At 41.0% G+C, this 22,746-nt stretch overlaps 4 protein-coding genes across 4 annotated transcripts; 3 read left to right on the top strand and 1 right to left on the bottom strand.

Moving 5' to 3' along the window:
- Positions 1 to 1,654: 1,654 nt before the first annotated feature.
- Positions 1,655 to 11,724, bottom strand: nectin1a (nectin cell adhesion molecule 1a). Its single transcript, XM_068744828.1, has 10 exons — positions 11,673 to 11,724; positions 4,819 to 4,931; positions 4,387 to 4,645; positions 3,647 to 3,764; positions 3,391 to 3,572; positions 3,157 to 3,274; positions 2,701 to 2,852; positions 2,406 to 2,538; positions 2,250 to 2,313; positions 1,655 to 1,999 (listed from the first exon to the last, which is right to left on the bottom strand). Exons 1-10 carry the CDS (start codon positions 11,722 to 11,724, stop codon positions 1,703 to 1,705), a joined length of 1,488 nt encoding a protein of 495 aa, XP_068600929.1. The 3' UTR covers positions 1,655 to 1,702.
- Positions 11,725 to 13,004: 1,280 nt separating this feature from the next.
- On the top strand, positions 13,005 to 14,223 carry LOC137900827 (uncharacterized). The gene is made up of 4 exons (XM_068744971.1): positions 13,005 to 13,087; positions 13,321 to 13,378; positions 13,487 to 13,813; positions 13,928 to 14,223. The coding sequence occupies exons 2-4, from the start codon at positions 13,342 to 13,344 to the stop codon at positions 14,023 to 14,025; spliced, it is 462 nt and encodes a 153-aa protein (XP_068601072.1). The 5' UTR covers positions 13,005 to 13,087; positions 13,321 to 13,341; the 3' UTR covers positions 14,026 to 14,223.
- Positions 14,224 to 14,985: 762 nt separating this feature from the next.
- Positions 14,986 to 18,813, top strand: bud13 (BUD13 homolog). The gene is given in 8 exon segments (XM_068744813.1): positions 14,986 to 15,113; positions 15,282 to 15,369; positions 16,280 to 16,364; positions 16,453 to 17,256; positions 17,449 to 17,587; positions 17,678 to 17,868; positions 17,944 to 18,025; positions 18,438 to 18,813. Coding segments are annotated over 8 exon segments (1,611 nt in total). The 3' UTR covers positions 18,532 to 18,813.
- Positions 18,814 to 19,844: 1,031 nt separating this feature from the next.
- Positions 19,845 to 20,903, top strand: snrnp35 (small nuclear ribonucleoprotein 35 (U11/U12)). The gene has a single exon (XM_068744740.1). The coding sequence runs from the start codon at positions 19,942 to 19,944 to the stop codon at positions 20,620 to 20,622; it is 681 nt and encodes a 226-aa protein (XP_068600841.1). The 5' UTR covers positions 19,845 to 19,941; the 3' UTR covers positions 20,623 to 20,903.
- The last annotated feature ends 1,843 nt before the right edge of the window (positions 20,904 to 22,746 follow it).

The following is a 22,746-nucleotide window of genomic DNA, read 5'->3' as shown; positions in this document are numbered from 1 at the left end:
TTTGAAGAAAAGCAGAATGCTAAAAATCATAAATCTAGATTTGCAACGTCTTCCTCTTTCGACTTGTACTGTCGGGAGGTTGCCACAGCAAATCAACTTTCTAGTCGATTGCATGCTTAATTCTGGTAAGGTTTAAGGCCGAATGCAATTCCTGCTGCAACCCTCTGCATTTATCCGGGCTTGGGACCGGCTCTAGGCAGACGCTATACCCTTGCTACCTATGAGGCTGCATTAAATCTACATTTGCAAATAACCATCAGTTATTCACTAAAAGGCAGGTGGATAACTCATCTCAGATTGAGAAATTCTCTGTGAAAATAGAAGCAGGCATTGGAGGAGAGCAAGAATCAGACCAAATCCAGAGCTGTCAATGATGCTCAGCAGAGATTATTTTTCCCCATCTATCCATCCATCTTCCACCACTCATCGGGGGCCGGGTCTAAGTAGGGATTTCCAGATTTCCGTCGCCCCAGACACCTCCTGCAGCTCTTCCGGGGGGGAATCTCAAGGAGTTCACAGGTCAGCTAGAAAAGCACTCAGTGAGTGCAGACCTCCACCGAGCAGCGCATTCCCCTCATAATTAGAATGGATTCGTTTCCATTGGTATTAGTGTTGATTTGAGTGTTTTTAAACGGCCAGAACATATGAGTCAGTTATTTTATATGGGGAAAATGGATTGACATAAGCAGAATGAACTCTTATAGCGCCACCTTGAGAACAAGAAAAATAGCAAGAAAATCAAGAAGAGGGATTGCACACTTCTTATGGGTTTGGACTGATGACCGAAAGAGACAAGCGCCGGTCATTATGAAACTAACATGTCTAAAACACGTTATTAAGACAATGGCTCTGATGAAATTAAAGAGAATAACCTACAGATATGCGGGATAGTGTAACTGGTGATACATATTGTATTTACAGCAAAGAAAAAGAGCTCCAGCTCTATTCATATACAATAAACATGTTTATGTATATTCTAAAAATTCAAGGCTCATCAAACAACCAGTGTCATCGAATACTAAAACCCACAGATATCACAAATAAAACAGGGATTTCATAAATCAACAAAACATCAGTAAATAAAAATTCTCTTTTTTTCCAAAGAAAAACAAATATACAAAAAAATACAGCCACAGTAAACATTAGAACAGGAGGTTAAAAAGGTGAGTTCAGCTGTTCCTTTGTAAAAGGATTATCAATGCACGAAAAAGAGGGCAATACAGATGGAAACGGAAAGATGAATAACATTTTTGATAGCTTTTGATTTGTTTTGGGGGGGTTTTACAAAATAAAACAAGAGGATAAAGTGGATCAACCACAAGGAACAGTTGGATATAATCGTATCCATTCTGGGGGAAGTATTTAGTAATATTACATTAATTAAATGAGTAATTTATTTGAATGTAATTCAATCAATATGTTCTTTCAAATCATGATTAACTAGACCCTCCTCTATCAGCTTAACTTGCTGACAAGCATTCAAAACATGGTTCACGAATATTCCTTTTTCAAAGAACATCTAAAACAAAAAAACAAAAAGACCAGACGATGAAAAGAGAATATTTCAACGTTTAAGGTCCACGTTCACGCTTCATTGTCTGTTGACTTCCAGAGCCACGTGCAATGGAGCGGACAGTGCAGATACATCGCCTGATAGTTTATTGAAACAACTTCCTCTTCAGGTTAAAATCAAAGCTTGAGTTCAGACATACTGCTCTTTGGGAAAAGTGTACGGTGCCACTCCTGGCGGAGGAGACGTCGGGCCGGGTACTGAGGGGTACTTAAAGATGGCTGTGGTGTGAGAAGGAGGAGAAAATGTATTTTTAGATGCTGTACTGCTGATTGGTTGTGGGGATTGGTAGGGGTGTTGTGGCAGGAACGAGAGAGGAGGGTTGATGGGAGGGGAGTAGGGCTCCGGATAGTCATCCTTGTTGCAGGCCAGTCTGTAGCTCACATAGTCCGCCGTGTTGGGCAGCTCTTCGTAAAGCCGTCCTGAATGCTGCAATGAAATGAGAGGCATACACATCATCTACACAAGACAGCCTCCGGAACGTTTGGGGCATTGATTTTGTGGAACGGTCTGCCAGAGGGGTGATCATCTGAATAAATGGCATCCGTGTGGATTGTTAAATGTTTCAGTGTATCCATGCCTTGAAGAGGAAACCGGTGAACTGGGCATTTCCCGTCTTTGTTGCTGATATTATGTTTTGCTTACGTGTGTTTTGTTTTGTGGACGATGCGTACGCTACCTGGATTTCTTCTCCCGGTCTTTTCCTTATGGGCTGTGACAGTTTTGCAGATGGCGAGTCACTTCTGATCAAACCAGAATATAAGATGGAATTAATACATTAATACAGGATATAAAAGGTGTCTGTCGGTGGAGGCATAATGGAGTTTTCACTTACGAGGAATCCTCTTTTTTACTTCTTATTTTAAGTACTAGGACTGTGATAGTAATGCCCATGAGCACTCCAGCAGCCAGTAATAAGGCGATTACGCTGATGACATCGCCTGCTGCAATCTGCGGTAGCGGTTTGTCTGTGGGGTAAACGCACGCGGAGGTAAACTGAGAGGAACAAACATGTTTGTTTGCGACATTTAACAGAAATGTGTTATTACATGATCTTTAAACAGCATCATCAGTGGGGAAGTAATGTTAGCAGTGCTGCTCTCTTGATTCCAGACTCCAGGTAACCGTACCTATGATGCTGACCTCCACAGAGCCTGACCGCGTCCCAATGCTGTTGGTCGCATCACACACGTAGGTGCCTTGCACGTCATATGTAATCGGCCCTTTTAAGGTAAGAACGTTGTCTCGTATCTCAGCGTTACTCGGCATGGAGCCATTATTCCTGTCGAATATTGAAATAAGTCAACATTTGTGACCTGTCTCAGTTATATACAGTCAACTCAAACATGACAGAACAAACCCATCATGCTGCACATGTAGGCAAACTATTTCACAATGATTGAGGCAAGAAACAAATTCAGCTTTACTTATTTGTTGGTTGGGAAGGGGAAATAAAAAGATCATGAAGTAAATCCAGATTATTATTATTTTTAATTCACCTGTCTTGATCCACTTTGAGACTTTGAAGTGTCCGAACTTTGACAGAAGATTTAGTTTGAATCACAATCTACCTGAGATGTACTCACAGTTTCCACTGATATAGGGATGCTGCTGGGTTGGCATCAGCCTTGCAGCTGAGCTGGACATTCTCTCGGTTTAGGTACCAGTTTCCATCAAAACCATCCACCGAAACGTCCGGCTCATCTGGTGTACCCACATAATTACATACAAAATAGAAATCCGGCTTGTAATTCAGTTTGTGGACATTAATTTATTGCAAAAAGTAGAACCATTTTTAACAGGATTTGAGAATGACTTACATTGAATATCAAGAGTGACGCTGTCGGTGAAGACCTCCTCATTGTAGTTGGTGACGCAGGTGAGCGTCTCCTTGTGTGTCTCTCGACTGGGCACCAAAATGTAGTCGCTCTGAACAGTAAACGTCCCATCTGGGTTCTTGTACTCTCGTGTGGTCACTTCTCCCGGCACCCTCGTCTCCCACCTGTTCAGGGAAGAATCAGGGTTATGCCACAGGAATCCATTCAGATTCATACAGTGTGAACCGATTACACAAACCTGATGGTACCAGGTGGCTTTCCATTGGCGGATACGCATGTGGCCACCGGCGTTTTCATGTTGGATGGACGAGCCACCAGCGTTGGTGTAGAGAGACTCATCTGAGTTGTTGGACGAACTTTGCAAAAAGCATTTTTTTTTTCGATTAAGGACTGTACATTTTTTATATGCATGATAATAAAATAAATTATATAATAATCTATGCTGACAGATAAAATATTCACAAAACAATTTGGTTTTCAAAAAAAATTAATTGACACTGGACTCAATAAGGGAAGACTAAGGTAATGTCCATGCGTTCTATTAGCACTAAAAATCTAACACTAAAAGGGGATAAATATAAATATTAAACATCTGGAATTCAGCAACTGTAAATCACACAAATGATTACCAGTATATTTTTATCTCCTTTCTTCACACTGTACAAAAACTGACGTATAAAAATGGCAAGCTGTGGTTTTATGAGGCTTATGGGCAGCAGCAGTTCTTAGGCAGAAGCATTTGTTCCTGGAGTCTCTGCTGGATGATTCAATCACCATTAACATGACATGACATGACATGACATAACAACATATAACACAACATAACCTAAGCTTTTTATTTCAAAACCTTCACCACTGATTGCTACAAACCTCTCATTTTTTTAATATTCTGTATTCATATTCTGATTTAGCATCCCTTAGTGTAGGAGAGTAATCAATACCTTTACACCTGAAGATCAGATCCAACATCTGCCTTACCATAGACAGTGAGGTTCACTGTGTTTTCCCGGTTCCCCGCGGGGAACGTCGTGTATTCACAGATGTAAGTGGCTTCATCAGAAAGGCGGAGCAAAGAAAAGGTGATGGTTGTGTCTTCGAGAGTCGGAGTCCGTCGCCTTACAGCTGCATGCTTGAAGGCGACGCGGTCCCTGTAGGCCGGGGCCACAGACACACCCAGGGAGGGATTGGCAATGGCCACATTTTTCTTCGTGCCATTCACCAGTTTCTGCCATGTTACCTTGAAAAAGAGCGAAAAAGAGATGTTGCTGCGTTTGTCAGCTGTTTGTTGCTCAACAGTGATGCACAAAAGGTTTTTCTGAAAATACCTGACTGCTGCGGCCAAAGCAAATCTTATACAACTCTGTATATCACTGAGGACAGTTGAATGCGCTCCCCAGGATGATTAAATACCTGGGAGACTTTGACAGGTGGGGAGCTGTTTACGAACCGACAACGAAGGTCCACCTTTGAGCCCAGAAAACCTGACTTCTCATCATCCATTTCAACAGTCAGGCCATTTATTCCTGGAGGAGAAACGCAGGAGTTACAAAAGACAACAATCACTTTGAATTGTGCTGGACTGTCTGGACACACATGCACACGCATCACACTGGCGTGCCCCCTAAGCCGTTCGCCGTCAGTACAGCATCTTGAGCTGATAAACTGAGCTGAGCTGTCAAAGGTGATGCATTTCAGCTGCGTGAAAGTTGACCGGCGGTCGAAGGTTTTAGCTTAGAGTGAGGTAAAAATAAGCACGATTTGTTTAGTTACTGTTCCCACTGACACTGATCCCCTTTAACAAATCCACGCCAGAGCCACACTGCTTCCCGAGTCTACATGAGACTCGTGCGTTTCCTCGTGTTCATCGAATGAACGGTCAGACAATGGTGAAATCAGAAGACAGAAGAAAGGCAAAGATAAACTGGTAAAAACCTCCTTAGAGCCATCCTGAGTGGATATAATTAAGATATTTGCATTAAAAAAATAAAAGAAAATAGCAAAGAAAAAATTATTTGATAAGAATGTTTTTTATTGATAATTGCATAAGTAGTATATAAAATAAAAATGTCAAACATTGCTCCAACTTCTCATGTGTGACGAATGGTTGCTTTTCTGTTCTATCCTCCAGTCCATTTTCTACTAATGCTGATCTTTCTCTTTGTTGTGATGGGTTGGAGTTTGTCCCTGCTGACAGGCAGGATACACCCTGGACAGGTCACCAGTTTATCACATGGCTGACGCATGTAAAGGCAAACAAATGTTCACACTCATATATGGGCAAATTCGTGACATCAGTTCACCTCTATTACATGTCTGAGCAAAAACAGACAGAGGGACAATAGATAATAAAGCTAACCAATTTGCCACTATGCTGCACTTTTCCATTGTTTATTCACATAAAACATGTATTTTATTTTTTTCTGAGATTAGTATTATTTGTCAGATTAAACAAATTTTATATATCAGAATCAGAATACTTTATTAATCCCAGAGGGAAATTTCATCATCAGCAATAATTCTCCCCTCAACAAAACTCAGAAATAAGAATTGGACAGTATGCACATAGTGCATTAATATAAAAGTATAGTATACTATACTTAGTATAGTATAGTAGTAAAAAATATATAAAGCAGAAGGTTACAATGATGCATTGTATATTTTAATTGCCACAGGAAGCAAAGACCTTCTACAGCGTTCGGTTTTTGAAGGGGGGGGGGGGTCTCAGTCTCATTGTCCGTGTGCCCCTTTGTTGTACCAGGAGCTGCTGGAGGGAGTGGGTCCAAAGCATTGATTTCCTTTATCAAGATATTGCATCTCATTCATTATCCAAAGTGTCAAGTCAGCAAACATAATATAACATTTATACTGTACGTTCAAGGGTAACTTCACCGATCACACACATACTTTGGGTCACATTCGATTTTAAAAAGGAAGAGAAATGAATGGTGTAAAAGAGATAATATATCTCCAGTTTAGCTGCATTAATTTTAATCCTTTTTTAAGCTATCCATCAGGGGTACTAAGTGCAATACTTTTTCTGTAGCAGCATCTTATCAGACAAGCCTTTTTGGAAGGCACAGACAGAGGTCATATGGAAATCTGAATAATATAAATAAAAAATAAAATCAATCAATCAATCTGAGAGCAATTTTACTAAATAAATAACTGAATGAACTCAACACTTTATCAGCATTAATCTTTAATTGGCCCAGTTTCTAATTACAATATTATCCAAACTACACCTTTCTCAAAATATTAAATCTGCTGTTAAAAGCCTGTCATGTTTAACATCCCTCTGCATTTTGAGTATTATTAGCAATCTAAACAACCCAGACTGATTTATGTAACTGAAATATTTCATAAACCAGGAGGGGTCCACCAGAATGAATTAAGAAATAAGGTGGGGTTTTTAACAGTCTTAAATCTACCACTAAATATAACCACAATCATATAGTGATAGATCCTAAAATGCACATGTAAACTGTAAAGCATGTTGGAGCTTAGGGGCGGCGTAGCGGGTAGCGCTGTTGCCTCAGAGCGATAAGGTTCCTGGTTCTTTTTGGTATACTTCCTTTCTGTGTGGAGTTTGTATGTTCTCTCCGTGTCTGCGTGGGTTCTCTCTGGGTTCTCAGGCTTCCTCCCAACACCAAAAACATCCAAATCAGGTGAATTGGCCAAACCAAATTGTCCGTCGGTAGCAGTCGGGACTATTGTAGCCTAGCAGCATAGCATGTGACCTACAAGAGGATGGATGGATGGATGTTGGAGGCTTAGCTTGTCCCCCCCCCCCCCCCCCCCCCCAAAAAAAAAAGAAACCACAAAGCTTCAATTAAGTTATGGCTAGAGTGACCTACTTCCCGACTTTAATAGATGTGTTTGGGTTTTTCTACCAATCTGCAAAGTTGATATAAAAACGCTTTTGGCATCTGGGTCATCATGAGTGTGTTTTTTTCTGCTCTTGCGCTCAAATGCTTGGACACACAGATGGTGCCTTTAGGGACTATCTGCCCTTTTGACATCAATCACCGAAGATACACCCAGCATCACATGATGTCAGTCGCAATTTGAACCACATTTGGCTCTCTTCATATACTAATACATTTGTATAGAACAGCTGTTGCGTGTTTGGAGGTAGGATAGCCAGGAGTGGGAATAGATTAAAATATTTATGAGTATATGAAAGTGTGTTTGTGTCAGCTAATTTATCGCCTATTTGCTGCTGTGTGAATCGGCAAAAGTCACAATAATGTTTTTGCTCAAATATAATATGAGTTCTGTCTTGAAAAACTTGTTTGCACGTTTTTTAACTGGGGCAGCTCGATGGCGTAATTGACCTTTACGTGACACGCCCCCTGCCGTCCCCCTCCTGCAGACCGCGGGGTCTCAGCGGTGTTTAACCAAAATGGATTAGAATGCATTAAGTACAATGGGGAGTTTACATGATTTCCGTGGTGATTTGCACGGATACCGATATTTCTCTGAGGAGTAAGCAGAAGGGAAAAAACCCAAACAAAGGTTCAACACAATGAGGTGGAGGTATCCAAATCAGCAGACAGGGGGAGCTAAGAAACAGGGTGACGAAGGGAATGAGGAACAGGTGTGACAATCAGAGCAGGTGTGACAACGAGAGGGAAAGAGGTCAGACACAGAACACAGGAAATAATGCAAAGCATAAAGGTAGGGCCTGAAATCAAAAAAAAATACAAGAAAAAATACAAACATGACAGAAACTATTTCTTACTATATCACAATATAAATGTTAATGGATCTTAAAAATATATCCTTACAGTTTACACTATGGTATGACGGTAAATAGCCATGCGGAATAATACAAACATCGCACCGATAAGCTCGAAGTCAGATGCTAATTAGCTAAATTCAGACGTTTAATCGACAGAATTGTCACAACGGAGGTTTGAGTTAACATTAAAAAATGTATTTGTGGGTGACAAAGTGACAAAATTAAAAGTTAACAAATCAAAGCATTTGATAACTTTTAATTAACCTTAGCAGCTGTCGGTAGCCTTTAGCTATAAACACTATAATAGATCGGCGACATGGTTACCCGTCACAATACCCATCATTGTGTAACAGAGACGTTACATATAATTAATATGAGAAAAGGAGAAAACGCTTTCACTTGCATGTCTTTGAACCTTCACACTCACACATGCTGTTTGTCTCCCTGAGAGTCCCCCTAACTGAGCTCTGCTGCTGATCTGATTAGAGGATTTAGTTTGAAGGCAGAGACAGAACGCCTACCTCTCCGGCACAAACACATCATCATATCTTATTTGGCCCACACCATGTGTCCATTCACATTCTTCTATTGTTTAAATGGTGGGAAATGACCTCACTAGTCCTCGGGACAATAATCCAGAAAGAGCAGCACACAAACGTGGCCATGGGAACATAAAATAAACAATGACAACATTGTTCCACACTTGAATGAGCAATGTGCAAGAATTGAGCGGGCATCACAGTGCAATGCTGGATGGTGTGTTTATATCCTGAGTGGATATCCTCCTTCCTCTTCCTCAAATTCATTGTGGGAGAAGCTGTTTTTAACATTTCTTATATGAGTGACTCAGTTCAGTAGCTAGGGACAGGAAAATGGTTAAAGATACCTGAAGCTTCATTATAACTCCAAATCAGAAAAGGTTGAGATTCCACATAAATAAATAAGTGCTTAACAACACGCTTGTGTTTTGCTAAATCTGGCCTCATCTTTGCTTTTTAATTAATGAGCCTTTCAAAGATGTCCCACCTGTTGACTGTTAACCATCTGCTAACCTACCAAATGCACCAAACAGCTGTAGATAGATAGGCGGACAGATTTAGATTTCTTTTTGTAGTATTTTGTTGTAAGAAAAGCAAAATGTAAGACATTAAGTTGTATTGTTTGAACAGTTATTAAACACATTGAGCTGTGGATCGTCCCGTGACCGATAGGTCAGCGGTTGGAATCTCAGTTTTGACACTCCAGATGTCGAAGGGACCTTGGGCAAGACACTGAACCCTAAATCACCCCAAATGGGCCTGGCAGGGTGTAGAAGGCACTATATAAGCGCAGTCCATTTACTACAACTCTAATAACAACGAAATTGGGTTTTTTTGGCAATTCTAACGGAATTCTTGAAACAAGCTACTGTAAATGTACATTGAATAGACATAGTCAATTCTGCAGTGGGGGAAAAAAGTAATAGTAATAGTAATGAATCATTTAACTTAGTTCTGACAGTATGACTCATCACAGCATCACAGGGATGTGGCAGTCGGTGAACACAACTGGCATGGCAATGTCAGCGTAGAGATAATCACAAACTACACTGTATAAAAGCTTCACAAACCACATTTATCTTTAGCTGCAATATCTTCTCTACCAGAAGGCAACAAGTATTAAAAAAATAAAATAACCTTTGTGACATATGAGAAAATGAAAAGCACAGAAAGAGCAGAGGAGAGATTAACTGTTTAATCTTTAGGTCATCAAATCTGCGATTGATCTGGGATTACACGCTGTGTTTGCGTCTTTGCCTTTGTGACTCACAATATGGGGAAACCTGAGGCAGAGCAAATGATTAAATCCTTGCTGATGCAAAACAGAAATTCAACATTTGACATAGTATAGTATATAAGCAAAAACGTTTTATTTTTTGCTGCAGCTCTAAACCGAAAGATTATGCAATGTAACAGTTAAAATAATCCCAAATCCTGCTTTTTATAATAACCAACAGCTTTATATGTGCTCCTTTACAGTTTGGGGAAAATGCCACTCATTTTTTGATAATGATCTTGTGATTTTTGATTGAGATCTGCGTGCACACTTGCGTGTTTTTTATTGGGTGTGTAATCCCTGTAGTACTGCAGGAAGGCAGAGTGTTTACTTGGCCAATGTTCAGTGTGCAGCTCACAGGATTATTGTGTCTGCTGCTCCTGGATCTGTGTTTTGGGCGCATGAGTGGAAAATAAAACCCCGAGAGAAAGAAGGGGGTTGGACAAAGATGGAATAAAGAAAATGAACAAAGAGGGAAAGGACCCAAACTGACTCTAGATGAGGAGGTGTAGAAAGAGGAGATGAGCAAATGTGAAAGAGAACAGATGGACTGTTTGTTTGTGCCGGATTATTTCAGTGGGTAGCGTCTGTGTGTTCCAGCTGTGGAAAATGGATTACGCAGAAATATCATGGGGCGGACTGTCTATCAGTTTCCTTTGGCCTTTTCTGTTCCTACCTGTAGTAGACAATTGCAAAATTCAATGAGACATGATGTAAGAAGACTGCAGAAGCTGACAGACCCGTGGAGGTGCTCTAAATCCACACCAGCCAGAAAAAGATATACTCTGCAACAAAAGTGAGCAGGCTGGGGGGGACTTGGCAGCCGTGGTGCTGTCACACCCATCCTGCTCCCTGTGCAACTCTAATCCACCAACGGTCCCTCGGACATCACAATTCCACACATATGGCATGCCTCACTCTCTGTTATAACACATTCACACATGTATGCACCATTTAAATACTGCGCAACATGCACAACAGGAGTTTATCACTGACTGACCGGGGGGGGGGGGCAATCACAGCAGATGTCACAGCAGCTTAACACATCCAAGCGCTGCCACAATCACTTTTGTCATTACGTAATATGCCCCCCACCCACCCCCTTAATTACATAGACAGAACTCTGATGCCATCTGAACACTTGGCCTCAGATTAATGTGACCACACGTCGCACCTGTTACAATGCTCTGAGTAGAATCGAACAAGTGAAAGAGACTGATGCGTAGCTCATCCTAGCGTCTGCTATTTCATCAGCGTTTCAAACAAAGCTAATGTGCAACAATTTGCACTTCCAGTTTTTTTGGCTTCTAAAATTCTAAAACTACAATTAAGTCCTTTTTCAGGAGAGAATTAACAGAAAGTTATAATCTCAAGTATTGAATCTTAAGAAAAACTACAACTACTGAGGATTATTTTATACATTAAATGCTGTTTGGTTAAATAAAAAACAATAGCCGACTTCCATTACTTTACCTGTTTGTTATTGCCGGACTGGGTTGTTTATTCTCTACTGAAGGATTAAATTAAGGATCAAATTATTATACATATATAGGCATATATAATTCCGACTTTGAAATTAATCTTACTTGTCAACTTTTGATACAGCCATTTATATCTGACATTTGGATCTCCGGTACAGCTCTAATGTCACATCATTTAAACATCCTTAAAAAAAAATAGAATAAAAAAAGAAGAGGCGCTCGCTCACCTGGAATAACGCAAATTGCTATCAGGACTATCCGAACCCCAGCGCTGCCCATGGCCAAAACACTGGAGCCAGTTTCTCTCTGTTCAAAGTTCCAGTGAGGAGTTTTCATGTTCCTCCCAGATTCAGCATCAGGTCTGGGTTAAGGTCAGGTCAGGTGCCCAGAACGACGCGCACGCCCACTCACTCCCAACGTCTTCTTAAACGTGCGTGAGTGTGTGTGTGTGTGTGTGTTGTGTCACTTTTTCCTCTCTCCCACTTTACTAGCGACCTCCCTCCGAGCCGAGCCGCAGCAGATAAAGCGCTTTAACGCGTTGACAGATTATTTCCGAGTTGTCTGACATGAGGCCCAGCTCTTGATTGGAGCGCTTCATAAAGGGGAGGAGGTTTCCACCAATCTTGGTGGAGGGGCGGGGCCAGACTTTGAATCCTGTATTTGTTTTTGAGAGTTAATAAATTAATTATTTGATTTGAAGTGATTGATGGGATGAACCCGGAGAAAACCCACGCAGACACATTTAAACAGGTCGTTTTGGGCTCTGGGCTGTGCTTACAGGGCTCTTCCAACTCTTTGATCTTGGAAATCATGACCCCTTTCTTCTTCAAACGCTCCTTTTCCCATCATTTTCCTTCAGCAGAGCGTTTCGGGCTTTGGACTCCTGAAGGAGAGATAACATTTTCTTATGCAATATGATTTGATTGACCTTACACTCTTTCAGAGCCTTCATCAGAGCAGTTTTAAGGTCAATAAGATTTATAAATTCTAAATTTGTTTCAGTACAATACAGCTCCTTTTGCCTAATTTGCAAACCCCATGTTCTATCTGAACACTCGAGACTTTGTCTTACAAATTTTTTTATTTTAATAAAGTAGTGAAAATCAACTATTTTGGTTCCAGATTCAATCAATTGTGACGATCACTAAACGCCACAGTCCTGTAAGAGGGAGGTGAATGTCCTCCTGCTGGAGTTGGAGGCACAGATGGCTTCAGATCAGGTTGTAGCTGAAGAAGCTCAGCATCCAACTTCAGGAAGTGGCATCATATCTATTGGTCACAAGATGGCGACACTGAGCTGTTGTTACATGACAGTGCTAGAAATTTCTGCTGGATCTTCGATCCGCCCCTTGATGATAATATGCATCTGCAGCATCTACAGTATACTGAGCTGACGCCTCAATAGACGCTGACTGAGTTCTGCCCCAGCCCTGCATCCCGTGCCCTCCATTGGTCAATGCAGTGGAGAAAGATGAACCAGCGGTTTCTGGCATGCTCTCAGCCCTCCCTCCCTCTCTCTCTCTCTACCTCTCTGTAGCACAGCCACATCTCAGAATTGTGTTGACTGCATTGCTGCACACAAACAGCAGCTGCATGTGCCTGACTTTACAGGAACTGCTGCGTCATTCAGTCCGGGCAGGAGGTAAGCGTCTTCAAACATGAATAGATGCAGGGACCAAGGTTACATCAGGGACACGTGCAACGTCATTTTCATGGCCTCGCCAAATGCGGTTTAACAACTGCGCATGGGGCACTGATTACAATGGATTAGAAATACATTTTTATTGTAAATCCTCAGTGTTTACAGTAATTTCATGTAGAGGGTCTTTGTAAACGGCTTTTCTTTCTAACATGTCCTTGTTCTTTTATTCAAAGTCAGACAAGTGCTTGTTCGTCATGCTGAAGTGTCTGCTAGTCTATGGAGTGCTGGGAGGTGAGAATTACTTTTTTATATATATTTCTATTCTATCTGGATATGTTATCCTTGAAATGAAAAACACACAGTGTGTAACTATACACGTATCCATTCTCTGTGCTCCAGTGATGCTGATTCCAACAAAGGGCGTTCAGATCTCTGTGTGCGTTGAAGATGACAACGACCTGAGAGTGGACTGTTGGACCGAGTCTCAGGACAACACAGTCGACAGCTATGAGTTCTCTTGGTCCTACGGGACCAAAGAGTTCCTCATTAACACCAATGTATCTGGTTCACCAGCACAGGGCCAGTTCAAAGGAAAGAGTTACGTAAAAGAGCTCAAACCTCATGGCTACAGATTGACCGTGATCAACTCCGGAGACAATCGCCCACACAACACCACCTACATGTGCAAATTAACAGGAGTGCCTGCCAGAATCGACGTGGAGAAAGGTGGGTGGATTGTGTGTGTGTGCCTGTGTTTGTGTGTTTGTGTGTGTGTGTGAGACATATTAAAGATAGTTTTACGTTATGAAGTGTTTGCATCCCACTCTTCTTTCTTTGCAGACAACCTTGCCAGGTGTTCGGCTGTGAGTGTGTTTCTAGAGAGATCCTCCAACTGGATTGTTTGTGGCCTGTTAATCTTCTATAAAACACACGTGTAAAAGCAAGATGGCGGCTTTGTTTTGCACAAACATCGAACCACAGCAGTGACTTATCAGAAACTGGAAACATCCCCGCTTGTGACATCAGAAATCTTACTTACAGTATAAGATGCTGTAGTGTCTTGCAAATGTATCTTCTTCCTTTGATTTCCCACATGCACCCTGAAATGTTTGAATTTTTTTTACAATAAATAAAAATGACACAAATTATTCGATGTGACTGTTTATATGTGAGGTTATTATTGCAGAAACACACACAGTTTTAGGAGTACACATAGGTACACTGGAACGTTTTGAGTTCACCCATTGATTAGCTTTAGTAGATTGTACTACAAGTACACCTGTATCTGTCAGCCAGTAACTTCTATCGTGAAGAAAAAGGAAGATTTAAAGCATCTCAACGAAGAGGGGCTTAAACAGTGTGTTGGATACTACCTCCTGATCAATACCTACATTAAGTATATCAGTAATAAATGAAGGACTATGATACCGACACAGCTGTAAAAACTCGAGGCTGCAAATCTGATTCTAAAAATGTGCATTTAATGATAACTTAAATACAAAATGTATTTTGTGCTTTCGAGGTGTGACCAATATGGATAACTTTGCATATACAGTATAGTTTCACTTATAGTTCACACCTGATCAAAACAGCTACATTAAATGCACTTGGAATTATGCCACAGTGTATCACTTAAATACAAAGCGTCAGCGCCCCCTGTGTTATACCATTAATATTAGTAAAGTGAGTAAATATTTACACACGTTTGCTTACGTCCGCAGCTAGAAAAGACGCTGGGCACTAATGTTAAACCTCTTGAAATTACTCTTTCATTAAAAACGATTTTTCTAGCCAAGGTCTACTCGAAACCTTTGTCTGTTCAGTGGGCATTATTTCTGGTTCGCTTAAACGGTCTGTTTTGACCCTCGGCGCTGTACGTAGTTTCCGACAACAATACAATGGCCGCTTCCAGTGGTAGCAGTAAAACAGCAGAAGTATCTAAAGCCGACTACCTAAAACGGTATTTGTCTGCTGGTGAAAATGTCAAAAAGTCAAAAAGTAAAATTAAGAAGCTTCCTCAGAAAGGGTGAGTCAGCGTGAACGTAGTAATGTAGTGTGTTAAGTCGCCAGACGTGCAATGCGTTAGCCGTTTAGCTAGCTAGGGTCGCTATTGGGCTGTAGCACCATGGAAGACCGCTTGCTTTTTATTAAAACGTTCATGTGGCCTTAATCTCTGTTACTTGTTTTGTTTAAGACTTAAAATTGTAGACGATGACATAGACTGGAAACAGATGGTCAAGGAGGAGGAGATCATAGAAGAGGACGACGACGAGGCTCCAGTGGTAAGACGTGGGCGGGTGCCTCGCTTTTGCGTCCATTGATGTGCCTGACGTCGCTTCATCTCAGTACGCCAAAAAATATTTTGTCCCGGGATGGCAAGTTACATGCAATTCTGTATTTGATTTTCATTTATTCGTGTTTATCACAATGTTTGTAGTAAATTTCAAATGAAACTTTTAGTTTTTGTTTGCTAACATGCTTAATTAAAAAAAAAAATTATAATAATGTCTGTGTCAAAAATGCATAGCATAGAAAAATGTCATTTTAGATCGCATAAGATTTAAAAAACAAAAGCAGCTACTATAAACGGCATAAAATAGAGATCAAGTTTGTTTCTCGTTTTTGCCTGAAACATTACAAATTAATAACTTGGGATCGGCGGTGTTTGTCTGTTTGTCCGTCTATCCATTAGCAAGATAACTCAAAATGTTCTGGATGGATCTGGATGAAATTTTCGGGAAATGTTGGGAATGTTACCAGGACCAGACGATTACATTTTGGTGATGATCCTAGAGATCCTGGATTCTGTATCTCATTGAAATTTTCAATAACATTGAAGTCAATAATTCACTTTTACTTTTCATGGTTGGTGTATAAAGATACCAAGAACAATTTAGAACCTTTTGATGATGATCCAGATCAACATGTGGACGGTGTAAATCCAATTAGAAGTGGAGTGAGCTGCTCGGCAGAGCTCTGAGTGCTTTTTTAGTTTTTAAAGCAATCTATTATTGTACTTTCATTGTGATCATGTTCTGACATTCTTGATACATAAAAACAACACACCAGTTCGAATTGATTGGTTATAAAGAATTAAAAGAGATAGATAGTACTATGGAATTAATGCCATGGCATAATCTATTATAATACCATCCACCCCTCCCATTTATCTTTATCTTTTTGTGTACTAAGATTGCAGAGGTGATTGATGAGAGACCAGAGGAGGTGAAACGGATGGAAACTTTTAGAACCAGCAATAGATGGAAAGTTTTTGGAGGTAATTGCATGTTTCCAGAAAAAAAAGGTGAAGAGAATCCTCCCTTTCTGGTGAACAAATGTATTTACGGAGTCTCTTTTCCCAATAGCTAATGAAGAGGAAGAGGAGAAAGGGCATCAGTGTCTAGAGTCTGAAGTTTCAAGCAGGAGTCCCCAAAATTCACCAGCGCTGTCAACAAAGTTAAGGAGACATGATTCTCCCGAAAGAGAGACTCAACATAACTGTCAAGATGTATTGCCTGCAAAAAGAGGCCGACATGACTCCCCAGATATATCCCCTCCCAGAAAAAGTCGCCATGACTCCCCAGATATATCCCCTCCCAGAAAAAGTCGCCATGGCGCCCCAGATATATCCCCTCCCAGAAAAAGTCGCCATGACTCCCCAGACATATCCCCGCCCAGAAGAGGACGCCGTGACTCTCCAGACAGAATAAAGCTCACCTCATCATCATTAAGTAAAAAACATAGTTCACCCGATTTCCATCGATCGTCCCTGACAAAGCGAAGTCAGAAAATATATAATTCGGACTCTGATCAGTCCCCTCCCCGAAAAAAGCCACAAAAGGGAGAAGCTTCAGACTCTGACCAGTCGCCACCAAGGAGGCAACGGCACAGTGGAAAGGTGTCAGAAGATCTGTCACCACATTCTAGAACTGGCCATTCACAGGTGAGCAAACTGTTGAAAATGAAGGTCAAAGGGCAAAATGAAATCTGATTTGCCTCAAATTGCTGTGGCTGCAGTTACTAATCAGTCATGAACAATATTTCACTATTTTCTTGTCAGGATCCCAGGATGCTTTCTGGAGGGAAAGCGGGTCTGGTTTCTGTCGATGTTTTAAGGAAAGAACAGGATGAGAATCGACGTAGAGAACGTGACAACTTGCCATTAGAAGGTTGGCTTAACTTTTCTCCTTCTGGGGCACTTTTGTTATCCCAGACACTTCTAATCCCATTTTCTCAACGTGACTCAAGCATACTGTGACACAAGACATCTGTGATTATAGTTGCTGTTTGTTTTTGCACAGTTGAATGATGCTCATTTGGTTGACTAAATACACTGTACACATACTTTCATGTTTTTGTAGAAGAATCCCGAAATGCACAGACAGTCTTCCGAGACAAAAGTGGCAAAAGAAGGAACTTGGATTCAGAGAGAGAAGAACAGAGGAAGAAAGCTGGAGAAAAAGCAGCCAAGGATGAAAAATATGCTCAGTGGGGGAAAGGGTAAGTTTGCACAAAATGTCTGTGCATTATCGTGTAATTGCTTCTATATTGCCAATTGATTCCCTAATTAAAGTCAGCTTGTGTTTATAGCTTGGCCCAGACTCAGATGCAACAGCAGACACTTGACGATGCACTGCGTGAGGCCCAGAAGCCACTGGCACGCCACCGCGATGACGAGGACCTTGACCGTATGTTGAGAGAGCAGGAAAGGGACGGAGATCCAATGGCTGCGCTGCTCAGACGGAAGAAGGAACGCACGATAAACACGAAAGGTTTTAAATGTTTGCATACGTGTGCCTTCATTGTACATTACATTTTTCACCGCTCCCAGAGTACAATTTACTTTTGTATTGCAGCGAAACCTCGATATAAAGGCCCAACACCTCCTCCAAACCGCTTCAATATTCTGCCGGGCTATCGCTGGGATGGAGTTGACAGGTAGTTTGTTCACCAAGCAGCATGTCTCATCTATTATTCATACTATTGAGCTAAATTCGTACTTTCTGTGTTCATGAGGGGCAGATCTGCTCTGAATGTTTCAAATATTGTCATATGCCATAGCATGAAATTTGATCAACCGTATTCTCTATCATTGATTCAGTTCTTGTTAAATAGTTGTGAATTATATATTGTCTGTTTACGAACACGCACTCTCTTTACTCTTGTGAGGTCACAATTCTCATTGAAAATGTGCATGCTGATCCTATTTCTTCTTTTGATATCGATGGGATCAGGAATACAAATGCATGGAACACTCCACTTATGTAGACCATCACACGTACGGTTGAAATGTGCATGTATGACCCTTTTAACGGCTTGCAGTGGCATTTTATGTTTTGTTTACTTGCAGGTCGAGTGGTTTTGAACAGAAACGCTACATGCGGATGGCAGATAGAAAAGCTGTCCAGGAGGAAGCCTATAAATGGAGCGTGGAAGATATGTAATGAAGATTTAAAACTGTTGCATCGGCAGTGTAGGTTGGGAGAAAGATTCTTCATCATATATAAAGTATGAAATAGACATGAAAGATGAGACATATTCTATGGATCATATTGAAATAGCTACAGATCAAACACACTTTGAAATACCTGAGGAAAGATCTTGTTCCTTTCAGAGAAGTTTGTTACTGATGATTTTTTCACAATTTATTGAATGTGGAACCAAAATAGTTGATTTTCACTATCTTATTAAAAATGTTTTTGTAAGACAAAGTCTCGAGTGTTCACATACAGAATTACAGAAAGGACACGGGGTTCGCAAATTAGGCAAAAGGAGCTGTATTGTACTGAAACAGATGTAGAATTTATAAATCCTATTGACCATAATTACAGTTGTGTTCTTCCATGATTAACCGCACCCATTCTGAAAAAGCTTTATTACTTTGAGAATTGTAGCCCCTTCTGGTAAAAATACTATATTTCAGGGCTTCGAACCTTGAATATCTAAAATTTTGTGCAATTCAAAATGTGTATCAAATGTTTCTGTGCAAGTTGATGAACTACCAAATGCAGAAACCTCGCACTGGGAAATTCAATTGAAAATTCATTTTCATTTTCCTCCTTTTGTCAAAATATCAGCAAAAGGTCAATTGATTACCGTGAGTGTTCAGGCTGCTGCTATTCAGAGGGTTTGTTGGGGGATGCTGAATACTTGTACATATGTACTTGTATGTGTTATACGGGCATGAGTTTGTGTCATACTTTTAACAGAAAAGCCTATTCTATCAACAACATTACTACCTTGGTGGACGTAATTATCAGAATGAACATTTTTATGAATAATTTCTCATTCTAGAAAACCAAATGTGTTTCATATGAATTGCTTTAATGTATTATTGCAATACAGATTTATTTATATTTTTTTTTACATATGAATGTTGGCAAACAGATTCGCAAATGACAATTTTCAACTTTAGGGCATTATTGGATGAATGAATACAACGTTATTTCTGTTGTAACATTTTTTTCAAAAAATTGTCAGTCGTGTAGTAGAAAATCAAATGAGCAAAAATCGTCATCTTCCCGATAAATTGTTCTTGTAAGATAATATAAATAAGGCAAAGTGTGAGCTATTTTCTTATTGTAACTTTCATTTGGTATAGCAATAAATAGATTAAGGTAAATAATGATGAATCCTCACCCTCCTAACAGTACTTTCCATGGTTTCAGCGCTTCTATTAAGTAGGAACCTTTAAATGCAGCCTGGAGAACGAACGGAAGATTTTCTTCGATGCACAAGTGACCGGCCAGTGTTGTGAAACGTCGAGCGCCGGTTCTGTCCTCCGAACAGTGGAAACTATCGCCGACATGTGGAAGTTTGAGTAAGTCCGTGACGCTAACTCCGTTTTGGGGAACATGGTTGAGTGGAATCCGATAGCGAAGGTGTTCGACCCGCTCAAAGCGGGCAGCATCGACGGCACGGACGTGGAGCCGCATGACCGGGCGGTGTGGAGGGCGATGAGCTCCGAATACAAGCCCAACAAAGGTGTCGTTGGAGACCCGCTGCTGACGCTCTTTGTGTCCCGCCTGAACCCGCAGACGACAGAGGAGAAACTTCACCAAATATTCTCCAATTACGGAGACATTCAGCGGCTCCGGCTGGTCCGGGACATCGTCACGGGCTTCTCCAAAAGATACGCGTTCGTCGAGTACAAAGAGCAGCGGTCCGTCGTCCGCGCACGGCGCGACGCCAACAAGCTGCTGGTGGACCAGCACGAACTGTTCGTGGACTTCGAGCAGGAGAGGACCCTCAAAGGATGGATCCCCCGGCGGCTCGGCGGCGGGCAGGGAGGGAAGAAAGAGTCCGGGCAGCTGCGCTTCGGTGGCAGGGACAGGCCTTTCCGTAAACCCATCAGCCTCGGGCTCGGGCTCGGGCAAGAGTGGAGAGGTGGCGGGAGGGACCGGGACAGATTTGGGTCGAGAGACACGGAGGACCGAGAGCGGGACCGGAAAGCCGAGTGGGGCAGCAGGGGGAGGAGGCATGATTGGGACAGAGGCAGACACGGAGAGAGGAGCAGATACCGGGACAGAAGATGAAGCCGCTTTAAACGGGGCATTGATGGAACGTGTTAAGCATTGTTTTTATATGATAAAAGAGAATATCAACGATCATTTTATCATGACATTTCTTGCGTGTAAATATACATTTCCGGGTTAATTTTCAGGTATTCTGTTCGGTAATGATATGGCAGCCTGGAGTAACCAGTAGCATGATTTGTATATCAGTATTTGTTGGGGATATCTGACGTGTGTTTTGTGCTGTAAACTGAGCAGTAGAATCAGTATGATAGTTCACCATAATAAAACATGGCTGTATACTGGTAGACTTCTCCTTTCCAGTCATGGAGTTTTAGTTTTCTGCTCCAAAGGTTTTCCATCTGTAGTTATTTTTTGAATAGTATCTTGCTCTTTTAAAGATGCCATGGCAGTAACTGTTATTTCTATTTTATGCACTGGCAAGTCTGTACTTTAGATTTTAACGCAAATACAGTAATCACATTTTGAATTCATTGACTGGAATTCTAAACTTATTTTGCAGTGTCCTTCAGTAGACAGTAAAGTTTGAAGAAGACACATCTTGGACTGTATTTTCAGCCCCACTGAAATGGATTGCTTCCTCTCATCCTCTCAAGTTCTGTCTCTCTGTTTGTTAGCATCAGTTCATCTGATTCTAACCAGTGACTCCATATGCTGCACACGTCATTAGTCCATTACCAGAAAATGTATAAACTGAAAATGTGGCATTAAAGAGTGCATGTTAAATGTTCCCAGACCTATATTGTGCCAGTGTGGGGTGGGCAGGGAGGTAGAACTCAACACCTTGTAAACAAACAGAAGACTGAAACCAAAAGTCATATTGGTAGTTATGAGATTAATTTATACATGAATTTTTTTTTAATGAGGTACGATTCTGTAAAAAACAATAATTTGTGTTTAATTCCATCAAATCAATACTAACAATAGACATTTGCTCCAGTTTTTGAAATTATTAATATCATTTTGATGGATTTTAACATGAAGTCATTTTCAGCAGGCTAACAAGCAGAAGGTGACGTCTCAAAACAATGGGGCCGACTTTTTTCCTGCACCATGTAGCATCACTCAGAAGCCTTTGATTGGCTGGAAGAGGTCACTCTCAACTTGCTGGTGTACCTGGGATTCAAGGACCAACCAGGGTAAGCCTCTCTTTGGACCGTGCTGAAATCAATCCTGTGAACTCAAACCCACGGACATCGATGAGATGATGGCTGAACGAATATGAAGATGACAAACCAGCTCTCACCTGAAGGCAGGGTTGATGCCAATGTTGTCTGGCTGTGGGAGGGCAGGTGTTCGCCTGTGGCAGGAGGACGGAGGAGGGAAATCCTTCTGATACTGGGACAGCATCTCCATTGCGTCCTGTTCATTTTTCACTGCTGTCAGCTCTGGGTGAACATGGCTGCCTTCCTGCTTGTCCACCCCTCGCTCTCTGTCCCTGCCGTTATTCCCTCCCGTTTGTCTCAAGGAAGTGGAATTAGAACAGCGGGACTCTTGCGTGCTGTGGGCAGCATGGTCTCCTGAAGGGTAATCATAACTTGGGCAAAGGTTTCGTGTCATACACAGTAAGGCTCAACAAATGTCCTATAATTATGCTTCTGGAAATATTTATATAATTTTGGTAGACCATTCATTTGAACTGTTCTCAAAAGATTCACTATTAGACTTTTCCACCTCTTCGGTTCCTTCTTAATCCAAACCTTGGATGTTTTCTAAAATATAATGATACCTTAAATATCTAAATTTAGGTACAATTAATTACACTTTGAAAGAACCAACATATGTATTCTTTTTAGATTAAACAAATTCTGATATTGGCCTTTTTTTCCTAAATGAATGTTAAGTGGTAATCTTTTTTTTCTCTCCATCAATTAGTCATTTGTAGATAGATAAATTGTTCATAAACCCAATTGAAGATGAATGAAAGCGAAGACTCATAAATCAATTTCCTAATCTGTGAACACACACAACAAAAACAGCTCACACCTCATCTTAAACACATTTATTTCCTGGGTTGAGAAATGACCACAGCACATACCTTTGTCTTGTTGTGGAAGTGGTCTAAAGCAGAAGGCTTCTCTTGATGTGCTCTCCATCTTAGTAGGAGTCTCTGGGTAGAGGAGG

Source organism: Brachionichthys hirsutus, chromosome 10 (assembly GCF_040956055.1).
Source record: "Brachionichthys hirsutus isolate HB-005 chromosome 10, CSIRO-AGI_Bhir_v1, whole genome shotgun sequence".
Taxonomy (NCBI): Eukaryota; Metazoa; Chordata; class Actinopteri; order Lophiiformes; family Brachionichthyidae; genus Brachionichthys; species Brachionichthys hirsutus.
The sequence above is the reverse complement of the archived record's forward strand: the minus strand, read 5'-3'. Positions and strand labels throughout refer to the sequence as shown.

Excerpts from the sequence above, each read along its gene's own strand:
- nectin1a (XM_068744828.1), bottom strand. The coding sequence starts at position 11,724 with ATGGGCAGCGCTGGGGTTCGGATAGTCCTGATAGCAATTTGCGTTATT. Across the intron at positions 4,932-11,672 it reads AGCAATTTGCGTTATTCCAG|GAATAAATGGCCTGACTGTT; the intron begins GTGAGCGAGCGC and ends TTTCTCCTCCAG. Across the intron at positions 2,539-2,700 it reads TGTGGAGGTCAGCATCATAG|ACAAACCGCTACCGCAGATT; the intron begins GTACGGTTACCT and ends TTTACCCCACAG.
- LOC137900827 (XM_068744971.1), top strand. The coding sequence starts at position 13,342 with ATGCTGAAGTGTCTGCTAGTCTATGGAGTGCTGGGAG. Across the intron at positions 13,379-13,486 it reads AGTCTATGGAGTGCTGGGAG|TGATGCTGATTCCAACAAAG; the intron begins GTGAGAATTACT and ends TCTGTGCTCCAG. Across the intron at positions 13,814-13,927 it reads CAGAATCGACGTGGAGAAAG|ACAACCTTGCCAGGTGTTCG; the intron begins GTGGGTGGATTG and ends CTTTCTTTGCAG.
- snrnp35 (XM_068744740.1), top strand. The coding sequence starts at position 19,942 with ATGGTTGAGTGGAATCCGATAGCGAAGGTGTTCGACCCGCTCAAAGCG.